This window comes from Euprymna scolopes, chromosome 2 (genome assembly GCF_053919585.1).
Source record: "Euprymna scolopes isolate OS-2025 chromosome 2, ASM5391958v1, whole genome shotgun sequence".
In the NCBI taxonomy this organism is placed as follows: domain Eukaryota; kingdom Metazoa; phylum Mollusca; class Cephalopoda; order Sepiida; family Sepiolidae; genus Euprymna; species Euprymna scolopes.
In genome coordinates this window covers 121584408-121605573 of record NC_136483.1, presented here as the reverse complement: position 1 = coordinate 121605573, position 21166 = coordinate 121584408, and the positions used below count along the sequence as shown (strand labels likewise).

Genomic DNA, 21166 nt, shown 5'->3' with positions numbered 1-21166 from the left:
TAGGCTCGCAACGTCTCTTCTGTGGGAGAGAGGTTGCAGGGTAGAGAAAAGGGCATCCCCCACTAAGCCACGAAGTCTATTTTGTACTCTGTCAAGGCAGGATAGGCTGTTTTTAGCAGCTCCTGCCCAGATATGGCAACAGTATTCCATCCTGTGACAACAGCATATTCTTTTCATTGTTTTGGCTCTTGAGTATATATCCGTTAATATCTTACATGCTTTTATATAGACTGATGTGGTTCTCAGTTGATTGACTGTGTCAGATATATACTTGAAAGTCAAAACAATGAAAAGAATATTCTGCTGTTATAGCCTAGTAGTGATATTTAACCACTAGTCATTTATTATTAAATAAACAATATGGTGAAAGGTCCTATAAACCCCTTCACTCAAAGACTACAAAGTTCTTATGCATTACTTTTACAATTTTGTAGACAGAAAACTTTAGTTTAACGTCAGGTAAACAGGGTAAGAAGGAACTGTGAGTGGAAATTCATCTGATCATTTGTGTGTGCTGATGTTTTTGTTTTTTGAAGGTTTTTTTTTTAAGATAAAGACTTGTGATCTTTGGATGTCTCCTGGTGCTTTTACCCATCCATTTTTATTTCAACATATTACTCATCCTTAGAATTAGCCTTTTTTTTTTTTCTGTAACATTTCTTTGATTTTCTCTAAAACATTCAAATCAGCAAACAGACATTTAAAATGTGTCACAGGTCATAAGTTGTTCAACAACTGCTAAACTGAAGTAAACAAAACAAAACGAAACATTATGATGAGGTAAGAGTAGATCCATACCTGAATGATCGACTCCATGATGTATTCTTGTGCAATGGCATCTCTGCAGCTCACAACCTGTTCGAGAATTCCTGGCATCACCTAATATACCAAAGAGATAAAAAAAAAATATGGATAATTTAATCATAAGAAATATTTTAACATTTTTGATAATGTTAAGTTGTCCAGAAAACAAATGGCAGATTCTTTGACTCGCTTTCAAAAAAATGAGATTTCAGTTGCTATTTTTGCCAGGTTTCGTACATTTGACACGCTTAAGAATTGATGTGTACTCTTGAATAAAGAGTTTTTTTTATTTTATTTATTCCATTTACACCCCAAACAAGGCACAGTGCCACTTTGATGTAGGGAGCTACTATCGGGGCCAGAAGTTGCAAAGATACTATGTAGGGAGTTGAGCAGCAAGATGTCTGTTCACATTACACTTACAACTTCTGCATGTCAGTACAGTTGGGAAAGCAGGAACCCGGAAGGGAGTTCCAAAGTCTAGCAGTTCTGGAGAAGAAACTATTAGAGTAAAAAGCTTTCTTATATCTAGGGATTTCTAGTGTAGGGGTGGGATTTTGCTGCTTGTCAGGTTTGTCGGGGGGGTATTTACGTTGAGGGGGTACAAGGGCTTGTAATTCGTCAGAGCATTCACCATTAAAATACTTGTAGAACAAGCAGAGGGATGCAACATTTCGGTGGGACAGAGGCTAAATCTTAGATGACAGTTCAGGACCTATCAGGTTAATGACTCTTTTGAACCCTGTCCAGGAGCGAAAGACTAGTAACAGCTGCACCAGCCCAAATGGTACAACAATACTCCATACATGGGCAAATGGTGGCTTTGTAGAGGTACAGGATACTTTCAGGTGTAAGTAACTTTCTAGCACGGTAGAGAGAGCCCATCATTCTCGCAGAGTCCCTGGCAATGCTCTCAATGTATCTGTTCTAACTCATGTCTCCTGTGAACGTTAAACGAGGAGTTTGAAAGAAGTACTTTTAAGTAATGTATCTTTAGCCATAGCTGTTGAGAAAAGGTTTCTTGTAATTTTTGAAGGAAACAAACTTAGTCTTGGCAACACTGAATGTGACCATCCATTTTTGTCCCTATTCCACTAGAGATTGGAAGTCTTTCTCTAGTGTTTCTGCCATTACCTTAGGTATATGTTAATTTGTTTTCCCCTCATGCCTGGTATAAAGTGTGGCGTCATCAAATATACGCATCTCAGACAATTTTATCAGGGAGATCATTTATGAATATTAGGAATAATAAAGGTCCAAGAATAGTCCTGAGGTACACCTGCATTTATGTCAATTTATTTTTTTAATACAATTTTGAATCCATTAACAATTCAGATGAAAAACAAAACAAATGCATATGTTCAACCAAGAGTGAATAGCAACCGAGAATGGAGGAGAAAGGTTCACAAGTGATTGGATAGTACAAATGCCGTTTAAAAAATTCTGTTGTGATAATGAGAACATTAAATAAAGATAGAGGACAACCATGCATTGACACTGAAACAATTCAAAAATGTCTAAGCACTTGATGTCTATATTGCAACCGAATTCAATCATCTGAAGCAAATTAATAAAGGAACTCAGATGTCCTTCTGTTCTCTCACACCAAGTTTCACATTGCCATGCATATATCTTCCTGCAGTTCTTTCTGTAGTTTTAATAAATTTTGATATAAAAACATCAGAATGCCTTCTATTATTCTTTCTACTAGTCACTTCTCTCACTGTCTGTTACAATTCCACATCTCATGACCTTCAAGGAATCACTAATTCAGCATGAATCCTGATGATGCAGGTCACTCTTTTCCAATATTCCAGTTCTTTCCGCTCATCCATGGTCTCTACACCAATAATAGTACACAGAAATAACTGCTACACTTTAAACTATTAAATATGCAAAAATGAAAGAATATATAAAAATATCAAAACAAAAGAATAAGCAAAGTAATCACCCTGTTTAAATATTATATAAAAAAATGTTAAAATTAAAAAAAAAACAAAAAAAAACTAACGTAAGGCAAACGAACAATGTTAAAATTTCTTAAAATTGGAAAAACAAAAAAAAATGTGACAGATCCACCCCCCCCCCAGAAAAACGAATGTTAAAACTTCTTTAAAAAATCTGAAAAATATAAACAAAAAAAACATAGAACGTGAAAAATAGCTTAAATAACCCTGTTTCAATATTAAACCTTTAAAAATCGAAAAAAAAAAAAAAAAAAAAGAAAAGATATCTCACACCATGATTCGACACAAACACACACATTTTCGCTTTTATATATATAGATAGATTACAATACATTGACAATTAGTTCTTTTTGATTAAAAGCTTAAAATATGGAAACCTCCCTTCAAAAGCTCCATGCAATTTTCATTGGCTGTTCAAAAACATTAATCAGATTAAAGGAATATCAAATTCAATTATTTTTGAATGGTTAAAAAATAAACAAGATGATATCATCCAACAAACATACATACATTCAGCTGCTTTTTGGGTTTTTTTTTTCCAGATAAACAATGTCATTATTTCTCAAACTTACAGCAGTCAGTTGCTAATTGGTAAACAATTGTTAAATTATTCTTTCATATGCTTTCAATCTATAAATAGCCTTTGTTTACATAAGTAAAGAGAGAGAGACAGAGATGAAAACAAAAACAGATGAATCTATAGTGACCCAGAAGAAAATGAATATACTTTTCTCTTTCACTGCTTATTTTTGTAACACATTAGAAAGTCTCAATTACTGCCATTCATACAAAACGTACTGAATCGGCAAATGACTCAGGCACCTATTTCAATTTGACATGGTGAAAACTATTACAAAATTTTTAGGATTTTCCAAGTTAAATCCAATTTTTACAGTATCTTGATTGTTAGGTGACAATACAGAATACCTCTTTTTTTTCTTTTTTTTTTAGAACAACTCTCCACTTCACCATATTACAAACGGATTTCTATATAATAACATTGTTTCAGCATGACCGGTACTCTGCTTTCAGATATTAAGATTACCTTGGAAGTTTAAAGGCTTCAGAATCAATTTAAACTATAAACATAAACACTGTTTTAGGCAATTTTTAGTGCATTACAATGTTTTTTTTTATAATAGTGATCGTCACAGCGACTTTTATGAACGTGTGGAACTGAAAGAGAATTTGAAACCTTTAAACTATTGAGGCAAAAGTAATTTCTGCCATAATAATCTACGTTAAGAACAGCGTTCTAATTAATAAGATCATTACTTCATCACAGACAGTCAACAGATTATTTATTAAGCTTTTAATATCTTTAAAACCACAACAGTCATTGTTACGCATCATGATCATTATCGTTGTAAGTGATGGTGATTTTTGCTTTGTTATTATTGTAAACACTTTTTAGTTATAATTCTTTTTTGCTTTGTTATTATTGTAAACACTTTTTAGTTATAATTCTTTTTTGCTTTGTTATTATTGTAAACACTTTTTAGTTATAATTCTTTTTTGCTTTGTTATTATTGTAAACACTTTTTAGTTATAATTCTTTTTTGCTTTTCTACATTCTTCATACTTTTGTTTTATTTTTTTGATTTACAAAATATTAGTTTGCATTTGTAGCAGTATTCTTTTTATTCTATTATTACTATTCTTATTAAACTAATTACTACGTGCCTCAGCGTAGTATAAACACCTCCAACCTCCCATGTTAAAAACAGCTTTCGGAATAACCCCCACCCCCCAACCTCGAAAGCCGTTCTTAAGATGGAGAGGTTGGGGTGTTTATACTACGCTGGAGCACGTAGTAATTACTTCTTTCCAAAAGTAATCATTATCTAGTTTAATTTTTTTTGTTATTTCATGCTTCTGTCATAGTTTAAAATACTGATTTCTCCCTCTGATTTTGACGACAGGTGCCTGAAAAAAAAAAAAAAAAAAAGGCATCTCCATTTTCATCGATAAACTGGTTAGTACCTTAAAAATTTACGTTTTCTAAATAATAACAAAAATAAAATACTTTATGTTCATAAGTTGACAAACGATTTGTTAAGAGATTTTTTGTGCATGTCATGGTACACAAAATTTCTCATGTTTATGCGTTCATCACTAACTTCTATAGACTCCTGCATAAAAAGTTTTTATCCAATTCTTTTCAAATTTTAGGACAAAAGAAATGAATTCGCTATTAAATAGTGATAGAACACAGTTTCTATCTTATCTTTGTACTACGTGTCAACCTTGAGATATTCTAACTTTTGACTGAAAAAGTGTATGTGTTGTGTTCAAATTCTGTAGCAAAGACGATTCTTTTCTCTGATTAGCGAAAACAATTAGAAACGTCGTTGGCGGGTACAACTTCTGCTTCAAGTATTATGTGAACACACACCAAACGCTTATTTGCAAAAAGTGATCTACTGTGAGCGAGCATGTTTCGGCATTAATTCATTGGATTTAAATAGTGATTTGTTTGAATATACAAATCACTACAAAAATATTAAAATGCCATTTGAAAGTAAATTTTATTGTAAATCCAGTTATATAAGTTTTATTTTGATGGACGTAGGAGAAATGTACTTATTACTGATTTAAAGACTATGAGTGTCAAATTAAGTAGCAGTGTGTACCTTGTCCATTTATTATTCTATTGAGTATTTTATTTATTTTCTTAGTTAATGGTACTATTTTAGGATCGATTAATGTGCTAACATTTTTTATTAGCGAGGCTCAATTTCTGAACTTATAAACCACCTCATAAAAACAAAAGAAAAATACCTCAGTCTTCAACCATTTCTCCTCATTAATGGTTTTAGGATTGATTAACATTCCTTTTTACATTTTTTACATTTCTTTTTATTAGTGAGGCTTCATTTTTTTCAACTTGTCAACCATTTAATAAAAGCATCAAAATAACTTAGTCTAATTTCTTCTTCATTGAAAGACACTACAACCAATGGTCTTAGGATTGATTATAATATTCCTTTGCAAACATTTTTTATTCATTACTTTCCTATATTGAGGGTGCGTGTGTATGGTGGTGGTGGTGGTGGTGGTGGGGGCTATGCACAATTAACTCAGCCGCTTTCTAACATTTATTTCTTGGATATTTTTTCTTCCTTACACACCTACCAACCTGGTTGTGAGTGTTTCTATTTCAGGTCATTACCAATCACTTCATAAAAACGAAATGGAATTTCTTTTTCATCACAAAAACACCAGAACCAATGGTTTCATGATTGCTTAAACATTGTAAACATTCTTTATTAATTACTTTCCTTTAATGGGGAGGTGGGGGTCATGCACATATACAAACATTTTTAAAAAGTCAACTAACATGTTTTTTAACTTTTCTGTTTGTTTCACGATTGCTTAAAATATGTGTTTGAAAACATTTTTTTTCTTTACTTTCCATTATAGAGAGAGTGGAAGCACATTTATTTTTATACATTAATTAACATGTTTTTAATATTGCTTTTTATTGCTGGGGATCTCAATTATTAACTTACTGACTACTTCATAACACAAAAAAATAGCTTACTTTACAAATGCAATAAATAATTATAGTTTAATCTGTTTTTGAAGGAATGGGGTTCTTTCAATGAATCTGTTTTGGTTTTGTGTCATCTTTCAACTGGCCAATGCTTATATATAGAAGGTACTTTGTGCGTGCGCATAGGAGTTAGTTTCCTTTGGACTCTGAAAGTTGGGCCAAATTTTTCAAAATTTCACAAATGTACTTGATGTGTCTGAAAGTGTTCTTAAATAGGTTTTGTATTGGAGTGCCTTCTATAAATATTGAAAATCGATAATCCAAAAATCTGATTAAAAACGGAACAGTCCAATTTTGACCAAAGTTAACACTCTTATACAGCCTAATAACAGAAGTGCTTTTGAGAAGTTTTATCACTGCACAAGCAGAAGGGTCCAGTGCATAAAATCAACAGTAGTTTCTTTGATAAGATGGGGGCACGTTTGAAGTAAAGGTTTCTGTTTGGAGCACAATTGAACCATGATACTTGATTTTTGCATTTTAAGCTTGAGGACGAAGTTACTGCGCTGAGGCATGTAAAGGTTCATGTGCACTGCAATGGATCTCAAACTAGAGCAGGCAATAAATTGATTTGATTGAAAAATGGACGATTTTACTGATTTCGATGTCAATAAAAGTATTGAACATTCGTTGATCCTCATTCAATCCTGGGTAACATCGGGTGTTCCTGCTAATATATATAAGAGAAAGAGAGAGACACACACACATGTACATGTAGTAATACTGTAACAAGTTCACAGTGGAAGAGAATTATATAAAAAAGCAACAGCTTAGTTTTTTTGTTGTTAGAAGGTTACCTTTTTATATTTGTCAACATCAATTGTTTCCAGCTGACTGAGTCGAACTAGGTTTGTTCCGACAAGGATCCGCAGTTCACGTCTCTCTTGTTCTCGTTTATCCTTGTCACGGGAGTGGCCCTGGTGCTGCATCCGCACCCATAATTTGTTCATCTCTGAGAAGTTCAACAGGATAAAGTCAATTGAATCTCTGATGGAGCCATATTCACCCTCACCACTAGAGAAAAAAAAAAAATGTATTCAACGAAAAAGAGCAAACTCAACAATTAATTTTTTGGGTGAATGGTAGGAAGCAGTCTACTTTCTTCATAATGTAGACGATAACTGAACAAAAGTATGATAGGCGTCACATAATCAGATTGACGAGTTTTCCTTCATTTAGATGGCTTTTATGTGATAAAAGGTAATTTCATGAAGTAAATAGTGCAATATTTAATCTAAACTGTTCTCCTTGACCTGTTGTCTCCCAAATTTTCGTCTGCAAAATTTTAACGTGATTACGATGTAATAAGAATAAAATAAACCATTCATTCAAGTGCCGCTTGTTATGGATTTAGCTGAATATTATGTTAAAAATCACTTTATTGGTACTTATGCATTTACGTTATCGTTCATTGGAAAATAATTTTACTTGCTACATGTTCTTTCTTGTTTGTCTTATTTGAATTGAGTGCATTCGGATTTGAAATATTTTCTGTTGATAAAAGTTTTTTTTAACTCACTACTTGTTCCATTTGGTTTGTCTAATTTGAATAGAGTTGTTTCTGTAGTCAAAACCCACATGGATTTATTTACTTATAAAACTCCTTGAGATATTTTGCAGAGAAGCCAACAAACGGAAGTGTCAAGTGTCAGATAAATGTTACCATAACTTATAAAAGTTACAGCAGACCTAAACGAGAATCACCCCTCCTATAATTTTAACTCATTCTGCAGTTGGTAATTTTTTTTACAACCTAACCTAGCCTAGTATAAACACCCCCAACTTCCATATGTTACGAACGGCTTTCAAAATAAACACCCCCAACCTCGAAAACTATACTACTTACTAGAACATACTATAAAAATTATAGAGGGGGGGGGGGTCTTGTTTAGGTTCGCCAAAGTTACTTTTTTACCTACACGCCTCATTTTTTAATACTTTTAAGTAGTTTTAAATACTCTTTATTTCATGGCAGCAGCACATTCTGGAGAAAACCATGGCCGGCTGTTAGGTTTTTGCTGGAACTTTTTCAAGGGTATGAAAGTCTATACCTACAATTAACCATTCCGTCAGGTCTGATACTATACAGGACACATCCTTTTTAAACATGGAATGCAGAGGTAGATCCGATATAAATGTACGGAAGCTATCTCAGTCAGCCATAGTGTATCGATATACTGTACGGTGGAGGGATACGAACAGAACAGAAACTGAACATAGTTCAGGGCAAGTTGTGAGAAAAAGGTCTAGTAGATTCGCATACTGGCCATCATTGTCAGGCACATGGGTGGGTTCGTGAACAATCTGAGTGAGGTCATAAGCAATGGAGAAATCATGACAGAACCTCCCCTCATCATCAGTCTTGTTTGAGTGGGTCAACCATTCCACATTGTGAACATTTTCCACATATGTGAATGTTAGCTGAAGGATAAGCAGATAGGACATGGTCAATTTTCTCAGATATGCTTTTAAAGATAGTAACTCCGCTGTTGTGGGGGCGATAGAGAGTAAATATAAATGCAGTAGTGTGAGCTAGTGCAACCAGAAAGCACATATAGGGTAAGTTAGGATTTTCTCTAGAGATGTCCCTACCACATGGAAAGCCATCTTTAATATAGGCACATATTCCATGCCCATGGCGATCTTGGGGGTCAGATTTGGAAGTTAAGTTAGAGTATCCTTTAATTACGAACTCATCTAAGGAAATAGCCTGTCCAATGTCAGTTTCGCTTAAAAATAAAAGGTCAGGTTTAGTCTTCTGTAATTGTTTCAACCTCTGGAAAGTTAGTATGTAGACCTCTGATGTTGGAGAAGGAGACATGGTAGTAGGAGTCAATGTTGGGAGTTGGAGATCCGGGTTTAATCGTGTATTTTTTCTTGAAACTTGTCATGATGGAATTTTGTAATTTATGGACTAGGTCGTCAGACTTGCTTAAAGCAGGACATAGAGGGAAAACTAAGAGAGAAAAAGAAACAAAGAAATTTTTTTTTTTTTTGTAGAACATAAGGTAAAGCCGTAACAATTACCCACTAATATGGCATCGAGAGGACCCACCAGAATCCATTCACCAAATGGCAATACAGCAGCCCAGTACTTTGCACCTGTTGATAGGACAGCCTCCTTAGTGGTTAATCCAAGGTTCAGGTCCCTGACTATCAGGCGGATAACGTCAGTCCAGATAAATGTTTACCTCCAGCACCCTTACTAGTGACATGGCTACAAGGATAGACATAGAAAATTTCTGCCACCTCTGCCAACTGTTCGTGCAAAATACTGTCAACCTAGAATACAGCTTTTTCTTCTCCATTTGTCAGAAAAATAACTCATTAAAAAATGAGGACTGAGGAACAAATAAAGAGAAGTGAGAGTAACGAGAGCTGCCGATAACGCATCCACAATACGTTTTCTACTCTCCATAGTATTTGACGGTTTCACCTGTTTTGGCAAAAGTTTCTCGAAGACTGGCCCAATTTTTCTCACGAACATTAACTCTGCCGGCGACATCTTCAATGGAATGCTTTCATTTGATGTAATTCAGTAAACTTGTAAAAACTGTTGTAGCGCCTTTTTTTTAGGGCGTTCCTTTAGCCTTCTTCAGGGCTCTTTTCAGCATGTCTACAAACCTCTCTAACTGACCGTTCGATCGGGGATGATAGGTTGGCATCGTTATGTGGTTAACCTGGAAATCTTTGCAGAAGCTTTTAAAATCTAGTGAAGTGAATTGTGTGCCATTGTCTGACACGAGACTATCAACCACACCAAACCTAGCGTACAATTTGTGAAAAGCACCGATTGTAAAATCAGTCGTTGGACTTTTACATCAAAATACCTCAGGCCATTTTGAAAAACTGTCTACCACTATTAAATAATAGTTTCCATCCAATGGGCATGCGTAATCTACGTATATTCTTTGTCATGGGTGGTCCACTTTATGCCACGGGCTAAATTGTATTGGGGGCGCTTTTGCAGCCAATGCGCATCCTTACATGACTTTACTGTGCCTTCTATATCAGTGTCCATACTCTTCCAGTAAACGCAAGACCTCATGAGGCTCTTCATTCGCGTAGCCCCAGAGTACCCTGTACGGAAATCCTTTAGAATTTTCTTTTGTAGTGTAGCTGGGATTACTACTCTTTCTCGGTACAACAGTACCTCATTGCACATTAGAATAAGCTTCCGCCGCCAATTCATCCGATTTAATTTTTTGTTTCGTTTCTTTGATGAAACTATCTTCTTCAGCCTCCCTTATTATATCTTCCAAAGTGACTGGTAGTTCCTTGATCGTATTACATAGTATTTGTGTATAGTCCTTTTCACTTTGTAGTGATGCTATTACTGTGTCTTCCAGCGGTTCCCTTGATTTCAGGATTAATCATGACAATCCGTCTGCGTGACTTAACTTCGCAGATGTAAGAAATTCCATACTGAAATTGTAATTCACTAGAATGATCCCCCATCTTTGCAGTCTGTTGGCTGTGTAAGTTGGCAGACCTTTTTTAAAGCCAAAGATGGTTATAAGCAGCTTATGGTCAGTTTGTAATTTAAATTTAGGATTGTGTAAAAATCGGTGGAATTTTGTAACACCGAATATGATCCCCAGTGCTTCCTTTTCGATTTGTGAGTAATTCTTCTCAGCAGGAAGTAAAGTTCTTGACACATGAGCGATCGGCTTAGTGGACTTATCAGGCATCGTGTAGAATGCACGCCCCGATCGCATAAGAACTTGCGTCAGTTGCAACAATCTCATTTCGGATTGAAATGAGTCAGGGATAAATCTGACATTAATACCTGTTAATTTCTTAAACACTGCCTGGCACTCAGGCGTCCAGTCCCATTTTTTGTCCTTTTTTTAATAGTAGATTCAATGGTACATTAGGTTTTTGACTGACATGTTCTTAATGAACGTTTGATAGTTTGCAAGCCCTAGAAAACTCTGCAATTTAGTTACATTATGAGGTTTTGGCAAGTCTTTAATAGCTGTGGACCTGTCTGGATCGGGTTTCCTCCCGTCCTTATCTATGATATGACCCAGGTATTTAATTCATTAAAAAAAAAAAAATCACATTTTGCTTCCTTCAATGTGAAGCGGTATTCTTTTATTCTGTCAAACACTTGAAATACATGATCTCTATGTTGTTCAACATTGTGACTACGCATAAGAATATCGTCCAGATAGCCTATTGCATAATCCAAACTGCTTAGCAAAGTATCAATTACCTGTTGGAAAATTGTAGGTGTTACTTTTATGCCAAATGCTAATCTATTGAATTTATAAAATCCTTTGTGCGTTGAGATACACAAAAGTTTTGAGCTATCTTCCTCTACTGGTATTTGTAGGGATGTCTCGCTTAAGTCTATTTTGGAAAAATATTTTCCGCCGTTTAACTAAGCGAATATTTTGTCTGGGTTTGGTAGCGGGTAGTAATGGTCCTTGAGCGCTGCATTTAATCCGGTCGAAAAGTCTGCGCATACCCTAATCTCTTTAGATTTTTTTTTTCACGTATACGGTGGGGGCTGCCCACTCACTATAGTTAATAGGGGTTAAAATCCCAGTGTTAATTAGTCTTTCCAATTCTTTTTCAATTTTTTCCCTCAAAGCAAACGGTACACTCCGTGGCTTTTTGAATATTGGTTTTACTTCGTCTAGCAATTCGAATCTCGCCTTTATTTTTGTGCAGCATCCAAGATTTTTGGAGAAAACACTTGGGAAAGATTTGAGATCTTCTTGGGGTTTGTCGGCTTCAGCCATTAGGTTTTTGACTTTGTGAAAAAAATCACTTATTGGCGAGTCTTATAATTCAATTCCTGAATCAAATCGGTCCCGAATAAGTTTGTTGCATTTCTTAGAATGAAAACTTTTAGCTTTTTTGTCGTTCTTTTTAGTGACACATAAATAACTACCTCACCCTCAAAATTTATTTTTTCACCAGTTACCGATCTTGCGACTTTATTAGTCTTTGTCATCGTGGGCTTTCCTATTCTCTTCAACGTGTGAAAATTTATAATTGATAAATCCGACCCTGAATCAAGCTGCAGTTTTACTTCTTTATTTCTGATTCTCACCGTAACATATTTCCTTATGTTCTCTGTTGGTGAATGGTCAATTTTTGCAGTTTTTACGTAGCTCTTTTTTGCTACTTTTGCTCTGCAATATAAGGCCTTGTGCCCTGCTCGCTTGCATAGGTCACATGTTATTTTCCTTTTGGTACTGACATGCATTGTACCCATGAGGTTCTCCATATTTGCTACAAGGGGTCCTAGGAGTTTGTCTATCCTGATAATTTTGTGAAGGGTTCTTTTTGCCTCTTTGTTGGTAATTGCTGACAGTTGGGTGTCCTTTATTTTTTAAGCATATTTTTTTTAATGTGAGCGATACCTGCTTCCTCTATGTTTTGGGAATCTTGCTTCATTGCCAGGAACCACTAACAATCTTCAGCCAGTTTCTGAAGCGTCAAATCAGATTCTAATTTCAATTTAGAGCACAACGTTTTATATTGGCATCTTTTGTAGCTATCAAACCTTGTTTAAATATTAAGCACTTGAAATTGTCTGCCGTTAATGACAACAATTTGAAATCGTCACAGTGCTAATTAACTATAAACGCAAAAGTTGTATAGTCCTGACTCTCCTTACGTGTAAGATTCATACATTTCCATCTTTTATGAAAAAGGCTTCTTTTTGGACAGTATGACTATTAATAGTTTGATTGTCTCGTCAAACGACAATTTGTTGGTTTTTCTTGGTAAAATATAGTCCACGAATTTGTTATGTTCGGATGTACCGAACTTCCATACCAATAAACAAACCTTTTTTTGATCTGTCCATGCACTGCAATCAATCTTAAAAAGGTCTTCAAATCTTCTGAAATATGCCTCAAATGTTAGGTCTTCCTCAGGAGCATAGTGAAATGTATTAAATGCTGACCAGATCGCATTTTGGGAAAAAGCCGTGCTGGTTTCTTCTCCGCTGTCCTTATTCACTAAAACTTGCATTATCAAATCCATCTTTTTTTCTGACTGGTTTTGTTGCTCTAAATGTAATTTTTTCAATTCCAATATTTGTTTGTTCATTTCTTTCCTGTTTTTCCTCAAAGAATTTCATTAAATCTAACTGCTTTTCCAATATTTCTTTGTTCATTTCTTTCTTTTCTCTTCCTTGTTTTTTCTAGAAATATTTTATTAAATTTAACTGTTTCTCTTCGTTTTCTGTATTGCCAATTGTTTCTCTTGTATTGCTAATTGCTCTTCTCGGAACCTTTTTTTAAGTTCTAATTGTTGACTTTGTTGGAATTTCACCATTTCCAAAATTTGTTTTGCAAAATTGTCCATTTTTTTTTTTTTGCCGGTATGGAACTACTTAATGACAAAATGAGTTTTTTCAGAAACCCAATTCGTTTACTTTTCCTATAGTACCAATTTTAGAGAAAAAACCTTTACAAAATTCGAACCTAGTTATTTAACGAATATTTCTTTCATATATTTATTTCCTCGTGTGGCAATAATTCGACGTTTACATTTATACAGAAAGCAGTAGATTTTGTTTGTCATTATTCAATTTTCGTAACGTGTAGGTACTAGGTTCAATTCCTTGTTGATCCTACACATTTTTTCCTCTTTTTTTCCTTAAAAAAGAAAAAGTTACTTATCTGTGAAAGAGTTTATAGCATTTATTTAATATTGGCTATTCTTTTTGATCTCTGTGCAAAAAAGAATGTCCTTTTTTCATTAACACTTTATTTGTCATGCTTAGCGAAATCGGATTTTTTTTTCTTCAACATGCAGTCCCGTCGACTACTGAAAAATTTATTTTAATTGGATTAAAATCAGACATTTTTTTTTTTTTTTTTTTAATTTGTGCGAATACTTGCTTTAACCAATAAAATATAATTTACTTTTGCAGGGTTTTTTTTTCTTTTCCCAACACTAATGCCTTTTAACTATACGATGTATTAGCAAGATATGCTTTTTAGAACAACAAAGTCTTTTTTCAACATTACTTTTTTATAGGGATGGAAAAAAGTTTTTTTTTTTGTACTTACTAAAAACTTGGTCTTGTTAATTCAGTAGTAACAATTTTCCATGCAATTCATCTTAGGAGTTCTGTTTCAACTCATAGTTTACGCTTTTAGTAGCTATTTTAACAGGAAGATAAGGCTTTTGACAACGTCTTTGTAAAATCCCTTTTTCAGCAAGAATTGTTGTCCTTTATCCTGTGTTTGTGGATTTTTACGTTCGAATGTTTTTTCCCCCCCCCCAATATAAACAAGTAGTTTTTCCCGTTCTTCAAACTTTTGAAAAATAAATACTCTTGAAGTTTCGAATTTCCCCTGAGTGTAGGAAAAAATTATTTCAAATATCCGCGTGTGTTCTTTTTTTAAAAAATCCTTTTGGTCATCAAATGCGGTCTTCCAATGGCTGTTTTTTTAGAGTGAATTCGTTGCCCGAATATTTGTTAGCATTTATTGTAAATTGATCCGGGCAGTTCTTGAATCGTCCTCGCCAGTCAGTTGTTGTAGACTCGTGCTAGGGTTTACAAATGAAAGAAACCACAAGTAGTGTAAAGTGTATAAATTTAATATGTATTTATCAAAGATTACAGGAGCCACTAAAATGGTATGAGAGGAATGTGTTCATAGCATGCGGTTAAACATGATATGAATGTCTCCTTTAGTCTCTGAAACCAATGGTATTCATAGGACAGGTTGATTCCACTTAGTTCTCAAATAGGGTGATTTGTACCCCACAATACTTGCTTGCCATGTTTTTATACTATTATCATGGATCAAATACTGACGCAAAAATATATTCAAATATTCCAAATAAATTTTTTAGATTTATTTTATTTTTATTCATTTCAGAACCATTTCAATTAAGAGTAAAATAAAGTATAATGGATGTTTTGGTGGGTTTGACCATGGATTACTATAATGCGCCAGAATATTGGAACATAGTGACCTACATCATTATTTGTATAGGATTTTGAAATTTTAAAATTTCAACTGCAGCTCAGTGTTCCTGGAATACTTTGTGAGATGCAAGCTAGAAGCGATGGCTAGCAGAAAGGATCATAGCAAATGTTCCGAGTGTTCATGTTACGTTGTGTAGGACCACAGGTTGGGAACGGTAGTAGTTAGTAAGTTCCCCGCTGCAACAAAAACCTAGTAGCCGACTTTTACTGATCGTCTAGTTTGTTTATGGCTTTGGTTGTCATGGCAGAGTTATTTCCCCCTTGACCGTTCATTTTTTCTCTTACTCGCTCGTCAGTTGTCAACCGCTTGTCATAATACCTTTGCCGGCTGAAACAAAATTAACATGCACACAAAAATCAGACGTAACTCAGCACACCAATCAAGACGTAAGACACGATGGCTTTTTGTATAAAAATATATTTTGTTATAGAAATATTTTTCTCAATCTGTACATAAATGATTTTCAACAGTTCACAGTTCAACGGTGCGGCTTGCTTCTGTCATTCAGTGATGGAGAGGGATGGGGGGAAGAGACGTTACGCACTCAACAACGCACGTTCTTCTGTGGTCCTCAGACCAGCTCCTTCTGCTGGACTCCAAAAATCACGTTATTATATTCACATGATTTTTGTTCGGTATTTTTCCATTCCACTGGTCGATCAACTGTTATCGATAATGGATCATGCATTTCCCGGTCACGTTTTAAGTTTTGTTGACAAATGCATTGCTGCATCTGACCCAGAGACTCGGTAACCATTTCTCTTCAGCTGACCGACTATTGAATTTGTTTATACACGTGCGTTGCCACCTCGTGCCAGCTTTACATGACATTCCGATCCTCCATTGCAGTGCAAGGAATGTCACGTTTCAGCCAAAAATGCGTCTCCCCACAAACCTTCACTTTTGTAAACAAAAAAATAGTCGTCCGATTTCTGTTTACGACGTAATTATTTTTGCCGCTTCGGCTGGTGGACAATCGATATTCGATGCCCACCTTTCAAATCTTTTATTATTTTTTTTTAAGGAAGTTTTTATTTTCACAGTTATGTATTGGATGGTCCCAGCCATCCATTACATAACATTCACATAAACTTTATAAATAAGCTGATAAAATAAAAATATGACAAGATCAAGGCAATGTGGACCTTACCAAAAGAAACAAGCATCAGAGTGATGTCTATGCAGAATGTGCTGATTAAGGATTTTCACCTTACAAGAGGGATAAAAGCTAACTTATCACCACCAAGGCATTATTACGAAAGCCTAGAAACTATTCAACAAGTTCAGGAATCCAGTGAAGCAAAGGATGCTTCTCCAGACTAGTTGCACAATGCATATAACAATAGGTGGTTAGTCTATCATCTTAAAAAGTCTTGCATATTACAAAGCTCAAGTTCCTTCAAATTGTGATGTGTTTCTAGTGCCACCCCACATCTCCAAAAAGGACTTAGACTCAATTCAAATTGCTATATTTACTTGTTGGTCACTATTGTCAAGTGCTAGATAGAGAGGGTGAGTAGGGGAAGGTCAGCAATGTAGCATCAAGACTCAGCTCTGTGTCACACCTCTGGCAAACCTAGAAGTGGCCATCTCTTCCACAACTTTGCCAATCTCAACATCAGACCCCTCAACTAATTTCAACTCTATGGAATGCAGTTTGATCTGATAGCCAGGGTCAAACTGGTGTTTTAGTGTTTTTGAAACACTGAAAGCCATGTGCTTCAGGTTCAGGTCCTGCCAGGAGGTGGAGGCTCAATGTACATGTTAACATTCAGGGTGTGCATATATAAAGTTACCAAAAATAAAATTGATCATTATGACTTTTGGAATACATATTCTTGACATGGTGAATAACATTTTGTTTTGTAAACTCTTTAGTGGGTGCACCCAGCTATCCCCCGCCCTGAAAAAAAAAAAAAAAAGCTTAAAATAAGTTAGATACAAAAAATTTAGAAAGAAGAATTGCTCTACATCAAATTCTGAACCAAATCAATACATTCTAAAAGAATCTATGCACGTACATGAACATCAATAATATGTGATTGGTAAAATCCTAAACTATTGAATTCATGGAATATGTATTCTCAGCAACAGGGTAGGTCACGTAGGCACATTATTTTTTGATAAATTATAATATTGCTGTTGAATGCATTCCATAACCATAAAAAAATGGCATTAAAATTTTTAAGTAAACCAATTTTTATTGCTTAGATTCATCCTGGAACATGTATTTTTCCAGTATATATTATTTGATAATATAAGTAAATATTAAAAAAATTACATCATAGAAAAGAGAATTTTACTCACTTTCTTTCCCCTCCTTCCACATGTTTTGGGCTCCAGACTTCTTGACTACTTGCAGAACTTCTTAAAATTAAAAAAAATTAAATGAAAATAAAAATGAACAGTTTAACAAGAAATTTCCAATTTCCAAAGTTTGATGAAATTTAAAAAAAGAAGAAAAAAAAAAAAATACTTACGCTGATGCGTCATCGGCAACATCAGGTAAAACATTTTTGGTACACTGTAGTAGATAATTTCGAAGGAAGAGTCCACGAAGGGGATGCTGCACACCACGGCACATTTCGACCAAATCCTTCAGGATGTCTTTACGGGACAACTCGTTTGATTTGATGTACACAACGCCAACGGTAATGAGGAGATACCTGTAAATAAGTGGATTGATTTAGAATTAAATTATTTAGAAAAATTCTTTAAACGAGTCAGTATGACTAAAAATTGACTCAATATTTTAATACACTAATAAAAAATAGCAATTGATCTAAATTATGACTAATTACACATTTAAAATACTAAGTTGTTAAACTGATCCAAATAATAATAAAAAAAATTAAAAGCATTAGAAATTGTTTTTGCTGATTACTAATCTGTCTGAGAGATAATTTTCTCATTAATTTGAAGACAAATAATAAAACATCGGACAATAAATCTCACAAGTCTCATCATTCATTAACAATGAATGATGAGAATTGTGAGATTTACTTTTTGCTGCTTTTAAGTAGATTTTTACTTTTGTTTTATACTTTGACTTAATCTAAATTTCATTCCATATTAAATTTTTTATATTTTAAGAGAAACTAACTTTTATAGAGGAACCAAATGATTTAGGGGAATAACTGTATAGGAGGGGGCAGTTCAACTTTCAAGTAAATTGATAGAAAGTGTATAGAAATTGGTCAAAAAGATATCAAAAAGAAGTATCTGTTGGTTGAATGTGGCAGAATTTTCATCCAATTTATAAGAAGAGTAGCAAATGAACCTTGGGTTTACTTTCAGCAATCTCGTAACTCTCACATTCCTTATTTTATCCTTTAGTCCTCACATTCTAGGAGTGATGTTTCTGACAAAGCAGGAAGAACTGTTTTCTGAGCTGAATTCTATCCATATAACATTCACCATTGGCAAGTTTTTAACCCGAAAATATTTTTTTCTTTTTTTGCTCCTTATATCAATGGCTCCATGCCTTGTCTGGAGCAATTTCCATAGAAGAAAAAAAAAATGTTCAATCTTGTTGATCCCTTTGGCAGTATGTAGTTTTGTAAGAGTCACAGATTTTAATCTTTTGCTAAAGTTCAAGAACTTTTTAAAATATTTTTTAATTCATAGCCAAAGGATTTGTAATTCAACCAAATTTAAAAACAGGTCATGAACAATGTTTTTGAATTTTTGCATAAATATCATTTTATACTGCACAAATATTTCCCTAGGCAACATGTAATAAATGCTAAGAGCAATTCATGCAAGAGCTGGTGCAATTTTGTTCAATAGTTTAACAAATGAGTGTCTTATTAGCTATAGTGATAGTAGTAGTGTCCCCTTATAACACAGTCGCATGCCAAAGGTGCTTCATGCTAAATTTGGTAAAGTAGTTTATGATTAATTTTTATACCGATAGATGCAGGTTAAAGACAGAAATCTTAAATATACTTACAGGCGTGGGACAATATTTCCAGCATATTGTACCAACTCATATAGGTCAGCAACTTTTCGGCCCTTCTGAAATTCTTCAACTAAATACAATTCCAAATGACGCAACTCATCAGAAATTGCCATATCAAATAACAGTTAAGGAAAATAAAAAGCAATTCTTATAACATTGTAAATGATCAAAATGTTGTGAAACTGGTTTTATTTTTTTAGGTCAGCAATCCTGACCAAGCGGAATATAGTTATTTACCTGTTATAAAATTCATGTGAAATAATTATTGCGAGATACAAAACAAATATAAAGACTGAATTGAATAATAACTGTATAGATCAACAATATTCATTTGTTATTTACAACTAAAAAATTTACTTCCAAGGTTTAAAATAAAGAGTGCTGTATGACATGTCCAATTCAAAATGTTTGGAATGATACTGTAACACAAACAAGGAAAAAAAAAAAAAAAAGGCAAGACAGCAAAATGACTCAATAACATGCAACAATCATCTCCACGGATTCTCATAATCATTTGTCTGCGTTCTCCTCACAGCCTCCTTTTATGCAGTCGAGCATCGAGATTTTGCGTCACTTTGCGAGATCATTTAGTTATAAAAGTTGTGCATGCTGCCATCGTGATTCCATATGATGCGGACATTTTAATAGTAAGCCATTTTCTTAGTTTCCACAATTTTCCCTACAGATGTGAGGAACATAACTCACTCCCACAATTTGTTTGATACAAATATGATAACCAAGGTCCATTTCTAAATGAAATCTGCTCTATCTAGTACCTCCAATTGAGCGTTGTGCTATTAATGTTTTCCTATTTTATTTTTCATTTGTATATTTCTCTTGTGAGAAGTTTATGCAGATGGACGAATAGCATCCATTGTAAACAAACTTTCAGGTTCAATAAAGCTTCAGTGAACAAGCATTAAAGGCATTTGGGTTTGGTGTAGTTCTATAATTTCAAAGAAACATTCTTTAGGATTTCTGAAGTAGTTCCCTCCCCTTTGAGTGCTCTCTTAAATGTGTCCACAAAACGTTCAACTATCCATTGGACTGACGATGAAATGGTGGTATGCATATGTAGTCAAGATTATTCTGCTTGCAAAAATTTGAAAATTTCACTGAAATGAAAGCAGTATCATTGTCAGAGACTATGGTCTAGAATCTAAACTGGCTTAAAATATGTTGTTTTGAAACAGTTTCCTCTGAGGTAATGTGACTTATTGGAAAATTTTTCAGGACATAAGAAAACATCTTCTATCAATGGGTTCTGCAACGTGAAGACATAACCAGACTAAATCTGGAATAGCCCCCCCCCCCCAAAAAAAAAAGTTTTTGCTTTTCTAAGTTTTTGCTGCTAATTGACATTTGGAACCGTTATGGCTCAGATCCTCCGTTTCTCTATGTTTGACATGTATCTGGCTAATACGTTGATTAGCAAAGTGAAATTGTTTGAATACACAATTTTGAAATTTGAATGCAACACTCACACATTCTCCAAAAAGAAACACCCATTAAATTTAGACAATGATTGATACTGAGAAGAGTGGAATTTTGTATACCTCAGATCATTTTGTATGGTGAAAGTGCAATATTGCTTTGAGTAAACGATCAGAAACTGTAGCCAAGAGGATCACTTGAGAGAGAATTGGCAGTGTTCTGACACTTAATGCAAGCATTGAAAATTTCTTAAATTAATGAACTCTTTCACTTTGCTTTGCTTATTCAGGAGTCTGGTTAAAGCATTTGCATGACAGATTGCATCAGTTGAACACTATCTGATGGAGAAATCATAATCCAACAGTATGGTGCCTCATCTTTGTAGATAGCTATATAAACTGGAATATTTTTCTTAGATCCAAAATACTAATAGGAGGTTTATGATCTGGGATAAAGATACAATGACATCCATTTA

The 21166-nt window shown here is 34.3% G+C and overlaps 1 protein-coding gene across 3 annotated transcripts in view; it reads right to left on the bottom strand.

Annotated features, from left to right (window-relative positions):
- The window catches only part of LOC145295791 (vacuolar protein sorting-associated protein 35-like), a 78455-nt gene that overhangs the window by 35477 nt on the left and 21812 nt on the right, over positions 1 to 21166 (bottom strand). For 2 of the 3 annotated variants that reach the window (XM_080141496.1, XM_080141501.1), the window contains exons 4-8: positions 19249 to 19372; positions 17777 to 17962; positions 17604 to 17663; positions 7125 to 7341; positions 799 to 879 (exon numbers count right to left, since the gene is read on the bottom strand). In XM_080141496.1, coding sequence (XP_079997622.1) covers positions 799 to 879; positions 7125 to 7341; positions 17604 to 17663; positions 17777 to 17962; positions 19249 to 19372 — 668 coding nt within the window. The remainder of the gene's footprint in view (positions 1 to 798; positions 880 to 7124; positions 7342 to 17603; positions 17664 to 17776; positions 17963 to 19248; positions 19373 to 21166) is intronic. The other variant, XM_080141497.1, reaches the window with a different exon arrangement.